Source organism: Brassica napus, chromosome C3 (genome assembly GCF_020379485.1).
Source record: "Brassica napus cultivar Da-Ae chromosome C3, Da-Ae, whole genome shotgun sequence".
Lineage (NCBI taxonomy): Eukaryota > Viridiplantae > Streptophyta > Magnoliopsida > Brassicales > Brassicaceae > Brassica > Brassica napus.
This window is the reverse complement of record NC_063446.1, coordinates 2,461,723-2,483,845: the sequence shown is the minus strand read 5'-3', so window position 1 is coordinate 2,483,845 and position 22,123 is coordinate 2,461,723. Positions and strand designations below refer to the sequence as shown.

The 22,123-nt window shown below is 36.8% G+C and overlaps 3 protein-coding genes across 4 annotated transcripts; 2 read left to right on the top strand and 1 right to left on the bottom strand.

The window, feature by feature from the left end:
- Positions 1-2,516: 2,516 nt before the first annotated feature.
- On the top strand, positions 2,517-6,274 carry LOC106366767 (DEAD-box ATP-dependent RNA helicase 15). 2 transcript variants are annotated; one of them, XM_013806427.3, is made up of 12 exons: positions 2,517-2,649; positions 2,812-2,943; positions 3,118-3,218; positions 3,692-3,864; positions 3,964-4,195; positions 4,288-4,406; positions 4,919-4,975; positions 5,071-5,255; positions 5,367-5,511; positions 5,623-5,706; positions 5,804-5,867; positions 5,965-6,274. In XM_013806427.3, exons 2-12 carry the CDS (start codon positions 2,831-2,833, stop codon positions 5,973-5,975), a joined length of 1,284 nt encoding a protein of 427 aa, XP_013661881.1. In that variant the 5' UTR covers positions 2,517-2,649; positions 2,812-2,830; the 3' UTR covers positions 5,976-6,274. The 2 variants fall into 2 exon arrangements, with proteins under 2 accessions (XP_013661881.1, XP_048607856.1); XM_048751899.1 differs by lacking the exon at positions 2,517-2,649 and having other exon boundaries at positions 3,561-3,864.
- A 268-nt stretch (positions 6,275-6,542) lies between these two features.
- LOC106366768 (probable sucrose-phosphate synthase 2) lies at positions 6,543-11,262 on the bottom strand. Its single transcript, XM_013806428.3, has 13 exons — positions 10,934-11,262; positions 10,768-10,857; positions 10,343-10,587; positions 10,182-10,245; positions 9,216-9,920; positions 9,029-9,133; positions 8,807-8,938; positions 8,548-8,724; positions 8,362-8,415; positions 8,216-8,278; positions 7,249-8,142; positions 7,034-7,161; positions 6,543-6,954 (listed from the first exon to the last, which is right to left on the bottom strand). The coding sequence occupies exons 1-13, from the start codon at positions 11,114-11,116 to the stop codon at positions 6,675-6,677; spliced, it is 3,120 nt and encodes a 1,039-aa protein (XP_013661882.2). The 5' UTR covers positions 11,117-11,262; the 3' UTR covers positions 6,543-6,674.
- An 898-nt stretch (positions 11,263-12,160) lies between these two features.
- LOC106362974 lies at positions 12,161-12,805 on the top strand. Its single transcript, XM_013802789.2, has one exon. The coding sequence runs from the start codon at positions 12,161-12,163 to the stop codon at positions 12,803-12,805; it is 645 nt and encodes a 214-aa protein (XP_013658243.2).
- Positions 12,806-22,123: the final 9,318 nt, after the last annotated feature.

Sequence of the window (22,123 nt, the reverse complement as noted above, 5' to 3'; positions counted from 1 at the left end):
TTATAAATTAATAGTCATAATAGTATGTATATTTTAGTTCTTTATAGTTTAGAAACCAACAGATTTTTTTCAGTTTAGGGAAGATACTATTTGTAATTAGATTTTTTCCAATAAACTAGTATTAGAGTTTATGTTAGTTTAGTGTTGTTTAGTTTAGCTTACATGATTGGAAACAAAATCCTAATCTAAATGAAAATTTATTTGATTTAATTTTTTGGTTAAATCCGTAATTCATTTTAAAAGTAATTTGTTTACAAACAAAATAGGTATCTTATAGAAAGAAAAAAATGAAGAGAATTACCCTAAATTTGGCTCAGTGAATAAGATTTTTAAACATGTCATGAACAACATCATGGTCTCCAAATTTTTTTACAAGTGTTGCCCTTTAGTCAATAAATGGGTCCACAAATCGCAGTCAAAGCCAGATAGTTTGGGTCCATAAAACGCCAGGAGTAAATTGGTGTTTGGGCAACGCGCGTCCAGCTTTCAGGTGTGATCATGCGTCGCACCAAATTCACGTGGCCTCCAATGCGCATTTCGTGTGATTGATTTGTGATTCAATGCATTTGTCGCTTGTAAGTGCTTTACCCACTAGGGAAAATAAAGGAACAACGATTTTTTTTTAACTAGCTCTAGCATCCAGAATCCAGAGATATAAAAAAATGGGATTGAAAATTGAGACACTCTACTTGTAATTGATCAATAATGTACTTGTCTTCTGTAGGTTGGTACTTAGCTTTCAAAGACTGTTATTCATCTATCTTTGAAGACTTTGATTTTTGATGTTTGAGACATTTTTATAGATAAGAATGTAATCAGTTGGGATGTATGTGAAAAAATAATAGCTTTGTTGAAATGTGCAGCTTTCTTGTTGTGTTTGTTATTATTATGTTACTAATTTGCAATTAATATTATACACTAGGATTTAGGAAGTGTGTTGAAGAAACTATATGGAGTTGAATAACGCCACTTACTCCAAGTGATGTTAATTTATTACCAACCACACCGTCCTGACATAAACCAATTGCATTTGAAGGTTATGCTTTCGTTGGTGCGGTCATACAACATCAACTTCTTCTCCTCAAGATTCATTGGAGGTAGAAATAAAAGTTTCATATGAGGTTTTAATTCTATATGGTATAATTACACACCCACATCTAAATTATGAGCATCGAAAACAAAAGTCACAGACCTAACTGCATGTGAAATCACTGTTCCATAAAATAACACCGAGTGTATTGTGATCTATTTTCCTATGTTCATTTGATTTATCAAATTTATGTTCATAATTGGTTTATCGAATTTATGCATCTTTGTCTTAATAAGTATCTTCGTTCAACTTATTAACAAGTCAAAATTTTCTGACGGATGAGGTAAAACCGTCACAATGTTTTTACCTTCTAGGAAAAATCATATATAGTGTCATTCTAATTGTTGATCATCACCGATGTCAATGGAGTCATCACAAATGTGTATAAAGGTTTTAGTTTTTGAATCCTTCTTTTATATATTAGATTAAGACTCTTCTCAATGGAGTCATCACAACGAGGTTGTGGATGTTTTAGTTTAGAGATTGTGACATATCATTATCCAAACACACACAAAATAGTGGTGGCTTTCTCCATTTTCACATGAAGAGTTTGTCGATTTCAGGTTTTTTTTTTGCTAGATTAATTATTGTGTATGGATAAAAATGGTTTAATAAGAGTGATATTATTTTATAGTTCATATATATCCCTTTCGTTTGGACCACTTCCGTGAACTAAGAAAATGGGAGATGTCCAAATGTTTACCTAACCCATTGTATGATTTGTTCACTACTACTAACTCCCATCAAACTGTCCTATCTTTTAGTTATGGTTTCTCTATATCTAAATAGATAACAAAAGATAACGTTGAAGTTATTTGTATCTAAAGAATTAAGAGGACGTTGAGTGCCTTTTGGCAGAGAGAATATTACTAACTAATTTGGCCATCGGCATTACATGGCACGTGACAAGATTTGAAACTTTTAATTAACTTCATCTTGCTGTCCACAGCGTCAGCCGTCAGCCATCAGCAATATATCTTCATCAACTTCAGCTTCAGCATCATCATCGGTGCTTAATCCAAGCTTCAACATCCTGTGGATTCTGCTCCAGAAGTGTTAGGTTCATTGAAGCTGAAACCTGAAGTGAGGAGAGCAGTCTCAAAGGAAAGAATAACAAGACCCTTGACAGACTTATCATTCTTAACCGCTTCAGCTCATATCCATGCATTATTTAATTACATAATTAAAATTTTAGTTTGGAACAAGAATTAAATCAGGAAGGAAAAATGTTTATAAGAAAAATCTTCAGTCGAGTTCTCTGAGACTAGAGTTCGATATGTAGCAACGAGACTATGGAAAGGGTTGACTAAGTCAAACCCGGGATAAATTTTTCTGGGCCAGTAAGCCCAGCCTCGCTCACTTAGCCTCGCTCACTTATATATTATCGTCCGACAAGGCCGATTCATATAAATTGTAGGCCCAATACAATAAAGCCCACGATAGCCTCGCTCGCAACCCTATCTATATAAATCGCTGAACATCAACGCGGCGTAAGGCATTAAAATTTTTTTTCCCGTCAATCGATATCGAGATCCAACCGAATCTGCTTCTTCGCTCAGGTAAATTTCTACCTCAAGATCTCCAGTGTTTTCATCGGAGCTCGATTAACCTAGTCGTATATAGCTATCGTCGGAGGTTTACTATTGAGATGATTTGTCACTGAGTGAGTCTTAGGTTTTTGATTTGGGATTAGAAATCTTACGGGAAGTTTCTGTGTGCAGCTTGTAGAATTTGCTTACTATGGGAGACGCTAGGGACAACGAAGCCTATGAGGAGGAGCTCCTTGATTATGAGGAAGAGGACGAGAAGGTTCTCGATTCTGGGAATAAAGTTAACGGCGACGCTGTGAAGAAGTGAGTTTTTCTTTTTCGCTTCTCGATCCGTTTCATGATAACGGCTGCTTAAATTTTGAGTTTGTTCTGAGATTACGGAGGATTCATTAGTCGTTTGCCTATGAGAGTAGTAAATTGTTAGTTATTTAACGCAAATCATCTTGGAAACTAATAGCTTTTTTTTGTTTGTGGCAGAGGTTACGTTGGGATACACAGTTCAGGATTCAGAGACTTCCTTTTGAAACCGGAGCTTCTCCGAGCTATTGTTGACTCTGGATTTGAGCATCCATCTGAAGGCAAGTACCTTTTAATCTTTTTTTGAGTATGCCGCCTTCTATTGTCTTTGTACCATTTTGTTATCGGATGATATGGTTTATATAAACAGAAATTACTTCTCTGTGAGCTGTTCTTGATTGTCCAGTAAAATTTAATTGTCTACTTACGAAAAGATATGTTGATATATAGAATACTTTATGCATCTTTCTTTGTCCTATGCTTATCACCTATGTTCGACAAGATAGGTTGGTGGAAGATAACTTAGTCTAGTTTTGGGAGTATGTGTTTATCATGAAGTTCGATTCTTTGTTATGATTGATTTCTGTATTGTCCACTGACATCTCATTGATTATTTTTTTCAGGTAAAAACGCTATTTCAATCTATTGATTTGGAGTGAGCTCAGCTTTTCGTAAAGACTCCAATTAAATATATGGAGATAATATTCTACTTATAAACGGTTCTTCGGTGCAATTTTCTTTGGTTCTCCACCAGTGCAACATGAGTGTATCCCTCAAGCTATCTTGGGCATGGATGTTATCTGCCAAGCTAAGTCTGGTATGGGGAAGACTGCTGTGTTTGTGCTTTCGACTCTGCAACAGATCGAGCCGACTCCTGGCCAGGTGTCTGCACTTATCCTATGCCATACAAGAGAGTTAGCATACCAGGTATGTCATATTTGTTTCTTTTACTCTCTGCTTCTAATAAATAGCTCTGCTGTCTGTCCCGAAGTTTTCTCATACCTTGATGATGCGAATTGCGTGCAGATCTGCAATGAGTTTGTGCGATTCAGTACCTACCTGCCTGATACAAAGGTTTCAGTGTTCTATGGAGGAGTCAACAACAAAATTCACAAAGAACTGCTGAAGAATGAATGTCCTCACATTGTTGTTGGAACACCTGGTCGAGTTCTTGGACTCGCCAGGGACAAAGATCTCTCTTTGAAGAATGTGAGGCATTTTATTCTTGACGAGTGTGATAAAATGCTCGAGTCACTAGGTATGTATATCTCTAGCATCCTCGTGCATAAATATATATCTCACCAATGCTTTGATATTGCATGTTTTAACGTTTTTGGTCCTATTTATCAGACATGCGGAGGGATGTGCAGGAGATTTTCAAGATGACTCCCCACGACAAACAAGTTATGATGTTCTCAGCAACGCTCAGCAAAGAGATACGCCCTGTCTGCAAGAAATTTATGCAAGATGTAATGTCCCACGACCAATACTTTCTCGGTTTACAAGTTCTGTAGTCTTGTACCTTCTGGCACGAGAGACCTGCCATTTGATCCTTGGACGCGCGGTCTCGATCCAATAATTACTTGGGTAGTATGTAGGGGTTTAGAGAATAGGAAACTGGAGATGTAACATAGCTTCGGTGTGGTTCAACTGGAGATGTAACATAGCTTTGGTGTAGTTCAGTTATGTCTTTGCTCAGTGGGTCTTCTGTCATCTTGTGTTTTTCTTTTTCTATTTAGTATTTGCAATGCTAATGGTGCGGGATAGGTTTTGAGTCGGGGTGTAGGGAGGTCTCAAGGTTTCTTCATGCTCTGGTTTACGGGCCTTAATGTTCCAAGCAATATTGATCTTTGAGCATGGAAACCTGGTGGAGGAGGATCTCAGTTTGGGGGGTCTTTCATCCGTCCTCGATTCTGTAATGAAAATCATTACCTGAGGAAGGCTTGCTAATACACTTTACTCTGATATCTATTCCTTTCAGCCAATGGAGATTTATGTTGATGATGAAGCCAAATTGACTCTTCATGGACTTGTCCAGGTAATTTAACGCGTGTTAATACCTTTCATATTGATTGATATTATTACTATTTTTTATCCGACTGTAACTCTGTTTGTGTCCTGTCATTGTTACAGCACTACATCAAACTGAGCGAGATGGAGAAAAACCGCAAGTTGAATGATCTTCTTGACGCATTGGACTTCAATCAAGTTGTCATATTTGTGAAGAGCGTTAGCAGAGCTGGGGAGCTGAACAAGTTGCTTATCGAGTGCAATTTCCCCTCAATATGCATTCACTCCGGCATGTCTCAGGAAGAGAGGTTTGTGTTTTTTCTCATTAAATTGTTTATTCTGAATCAACCTTACTTTTTCTTAAGTTTTGTTCATGGAAACCAACTCTTAACCTATATACACTATGATTTGATATGTAGGCTGACTCACTACAAAAGTTTCAAGGAAGGGCACAAGAGAATTCTGGTGGCGACAGACTTGGTAGGGAGAGGAATTGACATTGAGCGTGTCAACATTGTCATCAACTACGACATGCCAGATTCTGCTGATACATATCTTCACAGGGTATGTAATGTTTTATTTATAAAGCCCTGAATTGATATATAGATTATTGATTCTCATTAGGTAATCTTAGAAGCGTGAACTTATTATCAGCACACTGGTTATATGGTATAGGTTGGTAGAGCTGGAAGGTTTGGAACAAAGGGTCTTGCAATAACATTCGTGGCATCAGCTTCTGATTCGGAAGTTCTCAACCAGGTCTGGAGTTTGATCTTCTTCATAAGTCTGTTGTCTTGCTTCTGAATTTAAATTAGTTGGGGGTGTTTAATGAAGAAGTAATTTCTTTGGTTTACAGGTACAAGATAGGTTTGAGGTTGATATAAAGGAACTTCCTGAGCAGATTGATACGTCGACTTACAGTAAGCGTCTATCCTTTCTTACCCTTCTGCAAAAGCAGCTACATTTTTTCTGTTTTCTGGTTTTGAGATCTGATGTTTTTCTTCTTTCACTGTGCAGTGCCGTCCTAAAACGACTTCAGATTACGAGAGTTTGCAATGATCCCTCCCCTTTATGCTTACCTGCCATCTTATCCCCTTTTGTTATCGTTTGTAACCTTTTAAAAAGGAGAGAGAGATATAGAGAGGATTCCTAGATTGCACTATCCTCTTAAACTCAGCCAGATTTGTGTACAAGCGAATATGATGCCTTGTGTTGTCAGAATTCAGACATTACTTGTTCTGTGTTTTAGTAGTTTGTGTAACTTTAGAGTTCGTTTTGTACTGGTTCTTCCTTCGAGTTAATCTCAGATTTACCTCTTGCCTTTCAACGCTATAAAATTTTGAAAATAATCGCCCTTGATATTAGTTATTGTCTTGCAATCTTTTGTATATTTAGTTGTGATTACAGTGATTCGTATTTAGTCGCATTCTACCAATGATCCGAACAAACACCCGTACGTTTAATTACATTTACCTTTTGGACAATTCTCAAGGGATATCCGAAAATTAGTTGATAAAAAACATTGTGTTTTTGACATTCATGAGATTAAATCTATGCAATTACGATTTTACCTAGCTTTTTCCAATACATCACTATGAAAATCAAACACAAAAAATTATATTTTGCTCAATATTATACAATGTTATCTGTATAGTGTATTTCTTATTATCAATTCCACCATCGTGGCATGTTGGTACAAAAACTTTCTTTAATAGAGGAAAACAGCTTCAAGGCTTGAGGAGATTTATCCCAAGCTTCCCAAGGGCGGCCTTAATAGCGTCACGGCCACATTCGTCAGCTTCTGTTATATTAGGACTGTTGAGTGGCGTAACGTCTTCCATTGGGTAGCTTCTGTTGCCGTGCAGCTCGCGCAAGTCACTGGCTATTCCTTTTAGTATCACAGTTTTGTGAACCCCTCCAAGCAAGCCTTCGTAATCTGTGTCACCTGAATCTCCCACGAACACCACCATGTTCGATAAATCAATCCCCCACCGCACTAGCAAGTACCTGAAAAAAACACATAGAGCTCAAACACGAACCTAAACAGTTGACGTGTAGATATGATTGGTTTACGATCAAAACATACCTAAGGGCTTGAGATCGTGAGGCAAGAACAGGGATCACGTTCAACCTAGCTCCATTCTGGCAGTAAACCACATTGCAACGTAAAGCTTGGATTCTCATCAACTTCCTCAGCTCCTTCATTGGAGGAATCTGCATATACATAATAGATTAAACGAATCAATGGAGTCTCTCTCAAGAAGAAAGAAAACTCTAGCCTGAGAGTGAGAGAGTATTTACCGAAGCAGGATCTTTCACTTTGAAAGATAAGCAGTAGTTAGTCGAAGAAGCTTCATCCTCACACAAAATCTCTCCTTGTTTCAGCTTTTTCTTCGCTTCAACAGAACTAATCCAACGAATCAAAGTCTTCCTCAAATTCTCCCCACCCCATCGGAACTCTATATGAGAATGGTAATCCGGATCGTGTGTATAAGGAAGTGCGGTTTTATCCTCGGAAGAAGCTGAGGCTGTGAAGTAGAGCTCGCTCCCGCTGTTGCAGATAACAGCGTCAAAGTCCTGTGGCTTCAACCCTCCTGAGAGCAATGTTGTGTGAGTCTCGGATACAGTCATTGAGGTCGAGAGTATAAACCCTGTTGAGTCTCCAGCAACGTCCATAACTGTTTTGACCACCGAGAGAAGATCAGAGTTTGCGCTGCAGTCAACAGAGATGACGAAGATATGTTTCCGTCGTTTCAGAGTTGGCATCTTTGAGTCGATTTTCTCAGTTGAGATCTTCTTTTGCGACAAGGTTGAAACAGCTTTCTCCAGCTTGGCTTTACGTTCAGCGGTGGTGGTGTCTTCAGCGTCTAAGTTGGTATCTACACTACTCTTTTCGCCGTCCAGGGAAAGTTTTAGGTTCAAGGAGATGTCGTGTATGTCTCTGAGGGAGTCGCTTGGCGAATCTGAGTCCGAGTTTTGGAACTCGACTCTCTGCCATTTGGGAGATCTTTGCTTGCAAGAAGCTATCCGAGCTAAATATGTTTTGCAATGCTCTGGCCATGAGAACAAGTGGATGTTCTTTAGGCCGTTTTGTCTGCATCTTGTCCAGAGATGCTTGTCTGAGACCAGTTTCAAGAGGGCGTCGGATATAGCTTGTTGATCATGAGGGTCAACGAGAAGACCATTGTCTAGAACCTGAAAAGTCAGGATCAGAAATCAGCTATAACTCTGCAGTGATGTATAGTGGAAAGTTTTATGGGAAGCAAACCTTTTGAATATCTACAGGTCCTCCGTTTATTGTTGCAACAGTGGGCAGACCATGAGCTCCCGCCTGTTAGATACAGATCTTATTATATAATTTGAAACCATGAAAAAAAATAGATCACTAAAGAGAGAAAAATGATAATTAAGTACCTCGATTAGAGTCAATCCAAATGGTTCAATGAAAGCTGGATTTATAAACACTCCCTGAAAAATAAGATAGATAGATAGAAGCAAATCTAAGTTTAATTTCCTATGTATTATGTATAATATGGGAACACTTAATGATAACTGAATGATACAAAGTGGAGAAAAGTAAACGTTTAAGCATTTTTTTACCTTTGTTTTGGCTGCTAAACGGTAAATTTCAGGAACATCAGATTGTTTGTGATGCTTAGGCATTGCCACTTGACCATAAAGGTCGTACTTGTCGATTAGCTTCAGAATTGATAGCAGCACCGAGGCGTTCGTGGTGGATAACTCATCAATATCATTTCGGTTTCCCATTATCAGTGTCTGCAATCAAAGAGAGAGAAAAAAAGGTGAATTAACTTCCACTAAATCATATGATTATGTGAAGAATAACTGCAGGACGTACAAGGTTAGCAAGTTCACGTAATGGACGGCACTCTCCAAAGGCTTTGACTAGAGTAACCAAGTTCTTTTTAGGGTCTGGCCGAGCAAGAGCTAGTATCATTGGCTTGCGCGGGTTAGAAAAGAAACGCATAATCTGCCCCAAGTAAAAAGTTCACCGTAAATACAAAATTACATCATAATACATAAAACATTTGATCAAAGAGATGATTAGACTACATTGTACCTCAGACCAAATTGGTGGATCAGGAGATTGTGGATCTTCATCATCTCCATCTGCATCCACATCATGTGGTACAATGTGATGAAACTCCATTCCTGGAGGAATCACCTAGGAACCACATGACAACTCTACTCATAAGTCATGGTAAAAAATAAACATCTCTAAGAGGAATAATAGAGATGATACTTACAACCATGCGAGGCATAAACCTGCCTAGACAGCTCACACCCCTTTTCATCCTTGCTCTGAGTTTACGCTCCAAAACCGGATCAAAACCATCGTAAAGCCGCCACTGCTCTTCTATCTCCTGCTTTGTACTAGTAATGACTATCTCAGAAGCGTCAAGACATAACTCCTCAGCCTCTATCCGCCTCATTATTTTGTAGTTAGCATTGATCTCTTCTTTTGGCCGTCCTTGTTTCAGGAGCTGCTCAAGCTTATCACGACCGAGAGAATGTCCGGTGAAAACCATCGGTACATTCAGCGCCCCAGATAGAAGAGCGGCGGAATCACCAGCATCTGCGTAGTGTCCATGAATAGAAACAGGCCACACTTGTCCTCCTCCTCCTCCTTCACCGATTTCTTCATCAAGAGCCTTAGAGATTTTCATAATATAGCTAAGTGCTCTATCAACAAACTCAGGGATATGAGGCCAGAGAAGCTCTTTGGGAACATATTTATCTTTCGGACCGAAAGGTATACGGACGATATAAGCCCCACTACTCTCCCCATGCTCCTGTTCTGTGCTGTCTGTGTCCAGAGGATTCAGCATCTCAGTCGGTTCAGAGTAGCTGCTATCCACATCCGGTGCAGATACCTGCCTGGTCAACAAATCGACACGGTAGACTCCAGGCATTGAGCCCAGTGCTCTTGCAAGTTCCACAACATACTTCACCTGATTGTAGAAGTCTGAATTGAGAAACTTAAGGCTTCAAATGGGTAACATGCAGAATAACTAAGGTGCGGTTCTAATAGTAACAAAAATATATAGATATATGTAGATATGTACAGATTTTTGTTACTGTTAACTAAGGTGCGGTTCTAATAGTAACAAAAAAAAATATCTCTGTTACGGTTAAATTCAGAGTGGTTTTAGCCTTACCATTCAAAGCGTAAGACTAGAATTTTTAAAAATTGCTTGTAGGAAGAAGAGTACCTGGCCACCAGTATCAGAATCCCGACCAAGCTCCATGTTTTCACCACGTATCAAACCATGAAGACTGAAAGACAATTACAGAATGTTTACAACTTAGTCATATATATCACCAGAATACTCACACCATTACTTTCTATTAAAGGTAGAGTATCATTATATACCTTATCAAGACGATGTAAAGCTTCTTCTCTTTGTGTTGAGCAAACCAATTCTCAAACACATCAACAGAGCTGATCCGAGACATCCTTCCTTTGGTGTTGCCATCACTATGAGTTGGAATCTCACCAGGAACATCAGCTTTCTCACCTTCAGAAAAATCTTCTGACATATCAGCAGTTACTTCCTTCCTCGCTTTCTCACGCAAGAGGTGACGCTTAGCAGCACGCTTAGCATTCTTCCCTTCAACCTAATCAAATCACATTTCACAACCACATCATGATCAATTCCTCCACAAATAAAAAGCCATGTTCGTTTTAATGTCACTGCAACTCTTCCTACTAATAATTGATCAGTCGCGCGACAACAAAACAAACAACAAGCTACGACCGATCCTAATTGTTGTAGGTCGCAGCGAAATCAGACTAACCTTTTTCTTCTGACGAGCCAAATTCCAAATCCTCCAGCACAGATTCTCCAACCTCGTGTTCCTCTCTTGCGGACTCCTTGTTGCAGCAGCCTTGAATCAATAGAAAACACTCAGAAACGTTCAAAAAAGCAACAGAGATCATAAGGTGAGTGTGTTATGCGCATACCTGGACCCAGGAACGGTGAAGATCAGTCTCATCGAAGCCAGTGATGACCTCCTCGACGAAGTAACGACTTGGACTGAAATGGCCACGCTCTCTTAGTAGCAAAGACGATTTGGAGTCACCGATCCCTGGTTCCGCGGCTAGGATCGCCTCCAAGTAACTATTCACCCAATCGTTTCCCACCATTTTCGATGGAAGGAGAAACAGAAAGGTTTAAGATATTCGGTGAGTGATTTACTGATCTTCTATAATCAAGAAATTAAATAGTTATATAGTTCGGGTTTTAATGATTTAAGATTTAATTATTGATCGAATATCTGATTATTTAGTTTTGAGATGTGAATGAATGATTCGTTCTATGAAATTAAAAAAAAAAAATGTTAAAACTTAAAAGCGAGATGATGTGTCTCACGCAGAGGCATAAGCATACTGGAAGATTCAATTTGAATATTCAGAAAAGCATGTTACGAGCAGTGAGAGATGTACACTTGGCAAACAGCATAAGCATAAGAATCTTCTCTTTTGTCCTTTGACAATAAGCAATGGAAATATAGAATCTTATTATACGATCGAATATTACGTTTTGAGCTGTCTACATTTTAATTTCTTTATTCATTACTATTCTCCATGATCATGCCACGAATTATGCATCATTTTCTCACATTGGTGGCTGCTTCATGCTATGTTTATTTACACATATACGTTTATGTCAGACGGTGTATCTGTAAAAAAAAAAATAACAATAGAAAGAAGAGCCAAAACCAAGAAAATACTACACCAAAAAAAAAACCAAGTATTAATATTTTAGGTTAAAATATCGTTGTATTTTGTTACAGTTTGAAGTTTTCTCTCTATAGAACCCAACATTTGTTCACACACGCATTACATATTTATTTTTTACTTTATTTTGTATTAGCCTTTCAAATCTATTTATTTTGTATACTTTTTTTGAAACAAAAAAGTTTATATTTAATCTTATTTATATTAATTTTCTCAAAAAGAACATATATATTACTTCTCAGTCATCAGAACACTAGACAATTACTTATCAGTCATCAGAACACTAGACAACAGAGAAAGCAAGGAGTTGCAACTCAGGATCACTCTTGAATCAGAGAACTCAGGATCACTCTTGAATCAGTTGTGGCTGATGCCACAGTGAATAGGGAGTGGCAACTTCCACCTGCTAGATCTAATGTTGCTGTAACCTTGCAAATAGTTCTATCTACTATGACTCCTCCTGCTCCAACCCGAGGAGTTAATAGGTTTCTTTGGCGCAATGGGGCCGGTCATTTTGTTCCTAAGTTCTCTACCAAGGCAACATGGCACTCAATCCGTGAGACAGCTCCGATAGTCGAATGGTATTCTATGGTCTGGTTCAAGGAGGAGATACCGAGATGTTCTTTTGTTACATGGATGGCAATACTATCAAGACTCCCTACAAAGGACAGGCTAGCTTCTTGGGGTCTTTCTGTTCCTTTGCAGTGTGTGCTTTGCTCGGCAGGACAAGAGTCCCATCAACACTTGTTCTTCCAATGCTCATTCGTATCAAGGGTCTGGGGCCACTTCTGTGGACAATCCATCCCTTCTGCCCCGTCATCCTTTCTTGAGGTTGCTGGTTTATTATCAAATCATCAGGTCGCTTCTTCTTCAGTTCTATCAGGCGTTATCAAGTTGTTGCTGCAGTGCATCGTCTACTGCGTATGGCGTGAAAAAAATATGCGCATCTTCCAGCAAACATCTACTACCGAAGCCGGGATCTATTCACGTGTCGATCGCCTGATGCGTGATCGACTCATCTCCATTCCACCTTCTACCCCGTTGTCGCCGTCTCCTATGCTCGTCTACTTCCGCCTGCCACCTCCTGATCCGTAACATCTTTTTTAATCTTGTAACTGCTTGCTCTGTTATCTTCTTGTTGTAATAAGTGGTCTTCCACAACTATGTAAAAGAAAAGCCTGGTATAAATCTTTAATATTTACACCAAAAAACAACCAGAGAAAGCAAGGAAAAACAATTAAAAGTAAAGTAATGCGGTGAAAGTAGAATTAAGAAGCTATCTGAGCGTCAGCCTTGGAGCCCTTTTGAGATGGATACAAAATTACAAAGCTTCCCTAATCTAGCTCCGTCTTACTCAAAGCACGTTAGAAACTCTCCTAACATCACCCGTGTCGATGTCATTATCATTCTCCCTATTTTATCCTTCCACAAAAAAACAGACCAACCACGTTGATTTTACAGACTCATATATAAATCATGTTTAGTTTACCATGAAGAGGATCTTAATCATATCATACACGTATCTTGATATAATCTATACTATTATTTGCGAAGTAAATTTTTGGAATCGAGCTCTCACGTTAAAAGTTAGACTGGTTAATGTCGTTGTTACCCTTAATAAATTTTTATATATAATAATTTAATTAAAAACGAATTTTATATTAATAATTTAAATTTTCAAAAAGATAATTCTCATATATTTTGTTGTTATCTTGAAATAATATTTTATATTTCTAAAAAATAAGATAATACTTATATGTTGTGTTGTTATCTTTAAATAATATTTTTATCATAAAAATTAAGATATAAAACAGTATATAATTAAATATTAATGAAGAAAAAACATTTGTATAAAAATATAATCTAAAACATTTATAATATATGAGTGTTTAGAAAATTTCAACACAATAATTAGCATATATATTTTAATGAAATTTGCTGTCATATATAAATTATTTTATGTTTGGTATAAACTTGTTAAGAATATATAATAACTTAACATGTTGTTTTTGAATTAACAAAATATAAAATAATAAATATCTATAAGAAGATTATGCCCGCACATGCGGGCAAGACACCTAGTGATTGTATAAAAGAGAATATGATTAGTATCTTCATCTAAGAAATCTATACTACTACGCCGTAAATTGTTTTTGTCTTCTAGATGGGCCTGCCCAGTTGTTAAACCATAGTCCAATTTTTGACTTATTCTTTTGTTCCCAATGATTGTGATTAACACATGAATAGAGTCTTCATGAATGAGATCTCTTCTGACTTTTAAACCTGACTTCGGCAGTTAATAATTACACTTCTTTGATCCTCAATTTCTTTTTTATTTTTTCCGACGGGGTCTCATCTCACACTAAACGCCAGTTGACTTTGAATATTGCGTCTCCTATTTCATTTTTTCTTCTCGGGTATGTGAACGTGATTTGCGTAAATTTGCATCCGAATCGAATTTAGAAAATTCATAGTACACCTTCTTTATAGTGAATGGTTGTAGATTATCTAGGACTATGAAGAGACATGGAGATAACAAAAGGTATCTTGTTTGTGTGGATGGAAAGATTTCTATTATCAAGAAGAGAGAAACTCACAAAAAGAATGTGAACGAGGTCTCTTTTCTGAAGAAGCCAAAGTGAAATTGTGCCATAGCCTTGAAAAATAAAAGTTATATAATCTCTTTGTGGTTTTTCATAGTCACATGTAGTGTCTGTGGATTAGCTCTTTCTCAACCTAAAGTTAAAGAGTTATTTACGCATCTTAATGAAAGTATGTGGCTGTGGGCTAGTCATCACTCATTTCTCGTTTCCCCACCTCAACTGCTATGTAATTGGTAATCAAATTTTTAACGAATAGTTTCTTATTCGTTTTAGTTACAAGAACATTTAAGGGATACTGTTTGATTAATAGCTTCTACTAACATTTAAGGTATTTAGAGAATGATTACTGACTATATTCAGACTATCAGTAGTCATGAAAAAGGTACTTGCTTAACGGAACAAAGCAGGAAAGAACAGAACACACGAGCCTTGCCTCTTGTATTTAATGGTCATAACTATCGAAACGGTTGCATACAACACATTAATCATATTTAAGATTAATCATATTTAAGACCGTCATGTGTTTCTCTTATTTTAAAATTTTGCTACATGTAGCTAGATGTCAAAACTGGAATTAAGTATTCAAGAACGATTTTTTTTAATATTTAGGTCTCCTTGATCATTGAACTGCCGTTGTTGACCGTTCTTCACATTTATTTTTGGAATGTGAATAAACAATAGTACTAATATCAACTTAGAATTCATCAAGACTAAGATCGTTGCTAAGAAAAGATGAATCATAAAAAAATAGAAGCTTGCAGATTATGATTGTGTGGGGGAAAATATTATTTACGAAACTTATGAATATTAGTTACGAAACTTATGATCTCCGTCAGTCTTTTAAATAATTGATATGAAATGACTTGATGACTTGATGTCCAATAATTGTTTTCTGTTTTGTTTGGTTGTCATCATAACTTATATAAGCAAATATAAAATTCAAAAATTTAATATGGACTTGACACCAAAATTCTCTATTAACTTGCTTGTTAAGCCATCTTATTTCTTTAGAGAATAAAATTCAAAAGAGAAGGTCTTCGAATTCAACAAACACAAGCTAAAAGGAAAAGGACCACATAGGAGGTGTATCTCGCAGGAAAATATGTTGATATTATATAGTCATCTGCTTTTGTTAAAAGTCGGTTTGACCTGAAAACATAACCCCACATACATGTCAGAAAAACAAGAGAGCAAAAAGACGTGTGATTAGGGCGTGGAACATTTGAGAACACACCTTAGTATGATTGATGTTGATTATTAACAAAACGTCCTACATTTCCCTATAATGAGCTAGCCAAAAATGATTTACAGAAGTTATAGAAAGAAATGATGAGACCTCTTTTTTCTTAAAAACTTCAAAAGTCGAAAATAATAAAAATAAAAGAGAAAGAATATTAAGTTGGAGAAAAAGAAAAAAAGGAGTATCAAGAGTTGTTTGTAAACTCACGCTTTGGACACAAGCAACCCTCTATCTTCGAGTCTTTTTCAGAAAGTTCCAATCCGCCACGCAAAATACACTCACTTTCGTCATTTTCTGACTCCAAAACACCAAACGAATGTAACCGTTTCAATTAATTTACTAACAGCATTTTCAGTTATTTATTTTTTAATTTTTTTTTGTAATCTTCACTCTTTTATTTATTCGGAAAGAGTCTTCAAACCATTGGAGTCACGAGATTGGACGTCAGAAGCACCGCTCTACCAGCCATCAAGACGGTGTAGACCATCTCCAATGTATTCTTCTATTTTTATTTCTATAATACACAACAAGAAAACACACTGAATTCCGACGGAGGTTCCGACGGACACCAAGGTCGTCGGACATTTGTGACGGAATACTGACAAATTTCTGACCAAATCCAAAAAAATTAAGTCGTCGGAATTCCGTCGGCCATTTCCGACGGAATCCCGACGAAATATGGTTCGTCGGAACTTTCCGACGACTTTTCGACGACATTCCGATAAAAAATGTAACCGTTGTAGTCGTCGGAAGTTCGTCGGTATATTCCGACGAATTTCCGACGACATTCTGATTAACAGCAAAGTCGTCGGAAGTTCGTCGGAAAATACCGACGGAATTCCGACGAACCATGTGACCGTTGCCGACAAATATATATGACCGTTGTATAGCCGTTTGAGATTGGACAATACCGACGGAATTCCGACGGACTGCTTTACATCCGTCGGAATTCCGTCGGAAAGTCGTCGGAGGTCCGTAAGCAATTTCCTATAAATACAACCCCTCCTCATTCAACTCATTCACACTTCATTCTCTCTTCATTCTCTTTAGTCATAACAATTCCGTGAAAATCATGTCTTCAGAAGTTTATTATCGTTCGTGGATGGATAAACCTCATTTGGATCCGAACACCAATTTGCTTACGGAAGAATACGTTCAAGGGATTGGAGAATTCATGAGGCTTGTTCAACAGCAACCGGATGCAAAAAGTGGTATGTTAAGATGTCCATGCTCTTCTTGCAATAATAATAAGGTTATAAAAGAATTTGATGTTTGGACTCATTTGTATATGAAAAGGTTTTCACGTAATTATAAAGTTTGGTACCTTCATGGGGAAACTGGTTATGAATATGGTAGTACTAGCGAACCTCAGCCTGTTAGTGAACCTCAGCCTGATATTAGGTTAGAAGAATCTAGAACGGATATAGATTATGGTGTAGGTACTGAGCAGATGGTACATGATCATTATAGAGGGGAAGAACCAAACCCCGAATCTAGGAGATTTTTTGACATGTTGGATGCAGGAAAACAACCTTTGTATCAAAATTGTAGAGATGGTCATTCAGTCTTATCATCTGCAACTAGATTAATGGGTATTAAGACAGACTATAATTTGGCTGAAGAATGTATGGATGCGATTACTGATTTTGTCAAAGGTATTCTACCTGAGGATAACCTTGCACCGGGTTCATACTACGAGGTTCAGAAACTTGTTGCAGGTCTTCAACTACCGTATGAAGTGATAGATGTATGTATTGACAACTGCATGATCTACTGGAGAGCGGATGAGACACGGAATGTATGCAAATTTTGTGGAAAACCTCGTTATCAGGAGACGAGGGGAAGAGTTCCGATCCCATTCAAAAGAATGTGGTATTTGCCTTTGACGGAAAGATTGAAGAGGTTGTATCAGTGTGAGCGCACAGCAAAAGCAATGAGATGGCATGCAGAGCATTCCACAAATGGTGAGATTAGACATCCTTCAGATGCAAAGGCTTGGAAACATTTCCAGTCAACATATCCAGAATTCGCGGAAGAGAGAAGAAATGTTTATCTTGGATTATCTACTGATGGTTTCAGCCCATTTGGAAAGCATGGAAGGCAGTATTCTCTATGGCCAGTTATTGTGACACCGTACAACTTACGGCCGAGCTTGTGCATGCGACGAGAGTTTTTGTTTCTCTCAATTCTCGTCCCCGGGCCAGATCATCCTAAAAGATCACTAGATGTGTTTCTTCAACCACTAATATACGAGTTGCAACAACTATGGGCGCATGGTTTTGAGACATACGATGTTTCGCGCAAAGAAAACTTTCAGATGCGGGCAGTACTTATGTGGACAATAAGTGACTTTCCAGCATATGGTATGTTATCTGGATGGACAACACATGGGAAGCTATCATGTCCATATTGTCAAGATGACACAGATGCTTTCCAACTAAAGAACGGAAGGAAAACGTGTTGGTTTGACTGTCACAGACGATTTCTACCACCTGATCATCCATACCGCAGGAGTAAGACTTCGTTTACGAAGAACAAGCAGGTGTTTGATGGTCCACCTGAGGAAGTTAGTGGGAAAGATTTGTTGAAGCAGTTTAGGTATTTTGATGCAGAAAGGACGCCAGATGTAGGTGGACATGAAAACATTCGAGTCAATGCGGTTGGAGAGCTACATAACTGGCACAAAAAGAGTATTTTCTGGGATCTGCCATATTGGGAGAGTCATCTATTGCGGCATAATTTAGATGTCATGCATATTGAGAAGAACTTCTTCGATAATCTGATGAACACAGTCCTTAACATCCAAGGTAAAACGAAGGATAATTTGAAGTCAAGGTTGGATTTAGTCGATATTTGTGATCGTTCTGAACTTCACGTTGATGAGAACGGTACGGCCCCTTTTCCCATTTATCGGCTGGATGGTGCTAGAAAAGAAGAGTTCTTTGATTGGATTACAGATAAAGTGAAATTTCCTGACGGATATGCATCAAATTTGGGGAACTGCGTTGATAGAAGCGAAGGAAAGTTTACTGGCTTGAAGAGTCATGATTGTCATGTAATTATGCAGCGCCTCCTTCCGTTTGCTTTTTCAGCATTATTGCCACGTAATGTTCATGAAGCAATTGCAGGTATATTATATTTTTAAAATTTAATTTATTTTTATATTTAACAATTATGCTTATAAAAACTTAATACTTACGAAAATTATGTCTTTTATCTATGTAGGGATTAGTGTTTTCTTCCGCGACTTATGCAGCAGAGTAGTGACTGAAGAGGGTATTAATAATTTGAAGACAAACGCACCAGCCAGCATGTGCAACCTTGAGAAGATATTTCCTCCATCATTCTTTGATGTAATGGAACATCTTGCTATTCATCTCGCAAGAGAATTGGAACTTGGTGGTCCTGTGCAGTACAGATGGATGTATATTTTTGAGCGTTATATGCATCATCTGAAGAAGATGGTCAAAAATCAAAGCAGGGTGGAAGGATCTATAGTGGCACAGGTGATCAATGAAGAAACTGCAATCTTTGCTGAAAATTATTTTCCACCAGAAGTGCATACAAAACACCGAAGACCTGCTCGGCATGATGATAGAGGGGAGAGAGCAACATATCATGTTACTGTCCCAAGCATGTTCAAGGAAATAGGACGACTTAGTGGAAAATTCACGAATCGGAGACTTACGGACACTGAGCACGCTCATTTGCAAACATATTTGCTCACCAACTGTGAAGATGTTCTACAATATGAGAGGTAAAAATATTTATTCATTTATTGTTAGATTAATATTCAATAAATTTATTTCATATTGATAATATTTTTGTATATAGTGTATATATGGCGGAGTTGCGTATGACTCACATGCATGCAACAGAAGATGAGCTTCGACAACTTAGAGATAACGGATTTTCTGCGTGGCTTCGTAGTTATGTGAGTCATATATCATATTACCCTATGCAAATGATTAGTTTAAATTTAATATATATAAACTAATTAACTTTTCAATCATATATGTTTTTAATTTATAGGTGAATGATGGTTTGGCCAGAGGTCTTGTGTTCGATGATTGGATACGCGAATTTGTGCAGGGACCAAACTATGTGGTCAAATCATATCCTAAATTTTGTACGCGAGGATATGCATTCACAAGGAAAGGTCATTTTAAGACAACATATGATGCTGGTGTTTCATCTTCTTCTGGTGACGATGTCTACTACGGCAACATAAAATAAATATTGGAAATCCAATTTTCTGGAATGGTTGGATTGCGTTGTGTAGTATTCTATTGTGATTGGTATGACACCACCCCAGATAGAGGAGTGAAGATTGATGCGTTTGGTGTTACATCAGTTCATTCGCGGCGGAAACTTCAATATTATGATCCCTTCATTCTTGGTTCGCAAGCTGATCAGGTATGTCAATCTATTCATAATTTTTTACCAATATAATTAATTAATGTTATATATTTTACTAATACTTGTATAATTGATATGTATAGGTGTGCTACATCAGTTACCCTCGGGTGACGTACAGAGACGATCCATGGGTTACTATAACACAAATCAACCCAAGAGGACGAGTGGATGGAACTTCTGATGATGATGAACCATTGCAACCAGAGTCTACCAGCAACGCCCAGGCAGTTGAAGATTTGGAAAATGTTCAACTCGTTGAGAATTTGACTGTGTTTGGACATGATGCTGTCGTACATTCAGAGCTGGAAGCCGAGGTTGGGGAGTTTGATAAAGATTCAGAAGATTCTGATTAGTTTTTTTTTTTTTTAATGGTCCGTCGGAAATCTCTCGCAATATACTAACGACATAGCGATGACAATGGGTTTCATTGAAAATTGGAAAGGTCGTCGGTATTTCGTCGGAAAATACCGACGACATGCCGACGAACTGGACAAGTTCGTCGGAATGTCGTCGGTATTTTCCGACGAAATACCGACGACATATGTTTCTATAAAGTTTCAATCATAAAAATCTATAAATTTAGATGCCAAAACTATGAGAATAACACATAATAAGTGTTTAGTATGGTATTAGATCGCAACCGTTCTAATATAACAACTCATTAAAATATTTATGTATGCATATCATTGTTTTCATAACATCTCATCTTAACATTATATACTTATACAATCATATTTATATAAGCTTACACTACAAAAAATGTTATTGTGTAAAATCGTGTTATAAAACATTTTTATTGTTAAATCTTTATGCAAATACTATATATATTATCAAAGATTTGGATTTTGCATTTAGAAACTTGAAATCAACACCCTAAACACTAAGTCGTCCAAATTCCGTCGGAATATACCGACGGAATGTGTCCGTCGGAATATACTGACGGACACATTCCGTCGGAATTTAAATTTGCCCGGGATAACCAAACCGCTTGAAAATTTTCGCGAATTGGCATTTAGTATATTTTAATTATACCTACGGAATACCGACGAACCCGTGTCCGTCGGAATCGTCTGATATAATAACCCTCCTCCTTCTTTCTTCGTTATCTCCGCATCTCTCTCTCTAAATTCCTCTCTCCACCGGAGATTCACCGGCGATTCCTCCCCCAAAACCGGCGATTCATCCCTCTACACCGGCGATTCCTCCCCCAAACCCTAAATCATGTAAGAATCATCTCAAACCTTCTTTAATCTCAATTGTTTAGGGTTTTGGATGTTAGATCTCGGATTTTAGGTTGTTTGATTGATAGTTTAGGAATATAAGTTAGGATTGTTGTTTGGATTGTTGTTTTATTTTTTTTTGAACATTTTTTGATTTTTAAAAACGTTTTTTGATTTTGTAAAACGTTTTTTTTTTATTTTTAAAAACATTTTTCAAGTTTCCAGTAATGAAATATATATAATAAAACGTTTTTAAATTTTTTTTAAAATATTTAACAACATTTTTCTATATTTATAAATTTTTTATAATTTTGTATACATATATATATATATATGTAAATCATGTATAATAAAAATTTTAAAATTTTTTATAATTTTTTATAAGTTTCCACTAATAAACTATGTATAATAAAACGTTTTTTTAAAAAAAATATAAATATTTAACAACATTTTTCTTCATTTATAAATTTTTAACAACATTTTTCTATATTTATAAATTTTTTATAATTTTGTATACATATATATATATATGTAAATCATGTATAATAAAAATTTTAAAATTTTTTATAATTTTTTATAAGTTTCCACTAATAAACTATGTATAATAAAACGTTTTTTTAAAAAAAATATAAATATTTAACAACATTTTTCTTCATTTATAAATTTTTAACAACATTTTTTTATATTTATAAATTTTTAATAATTTTGTATACATATATATATATATATAAAAGGTTTAATAGTTTTTTTTAAAACGTTTATAAAACCTTTTGTAAATATATAAATGAAAACATTAAAAATAGAAATGATTTGAGAATATGTTTGATGTATTAATTTTTTTTTAGGGCCGAGGATGAAGCCCGCCCCGCAGCCCGTCTTCGACGTAGTTCGGTGAGCAGTTCCCGTGCATCGGGATCGTCTCATGACTCGG

Excerpts from the sequence above, each read along its gene's own strand:
- LOC106362974 (XM_013802789.2), top strand. The coding sequence starts at position 12,161 with ATGACTCCTCCTGCTCCAACCCGAGGAGTTAATAGGTTTCTTTGGCGC.
- LOC106366768 (XM_013806428.3), bottom strand. The coding sequence starts at position 11,116 with ATGGTGGGAAACGATTGGGTGAATAGTTACTTGGAGGCGATCCTAGCC. Across the intron at positions 10,858-10,933 it reads TTCACCGTTCCTGGGTCCAG|GCTGCTGCAACAAGGAGTCC; the intron begins GTATGCGCATAA and ends TATTGATTCAAG. Across the intron at positions 8,416-8,547 it reads GTTTAGCAGCCAAAACAAAG|GGAGTGTTTATAAATCCAGC; the intron begins GTAAAAAAATGC and ends CTTATTTTTCAG.
- LOC106366767 (XM_013806427.3), top strand. The coding sequence starts at position 2,831 with ATGGGAGACGCTAGGGACAACGAAGCCTATGAGGAGGAGCTCCTTGAT. Across the intron at positions 2,944-3,117 it reads AACGGCGACGCTGTGAAGAA|AGGTTACGTTGGGATACACA; the intron begins GTGAGTTTTTCT and ends TGTTTGTGGCAG. Across the intron at positions 4,976-5,070 it reads CTCTTCATGGACTTGTCCAG|CACTACATCAAACTGAGCGA; the intron begins GTAATTTAACGC and ends TCATTGTTACAG.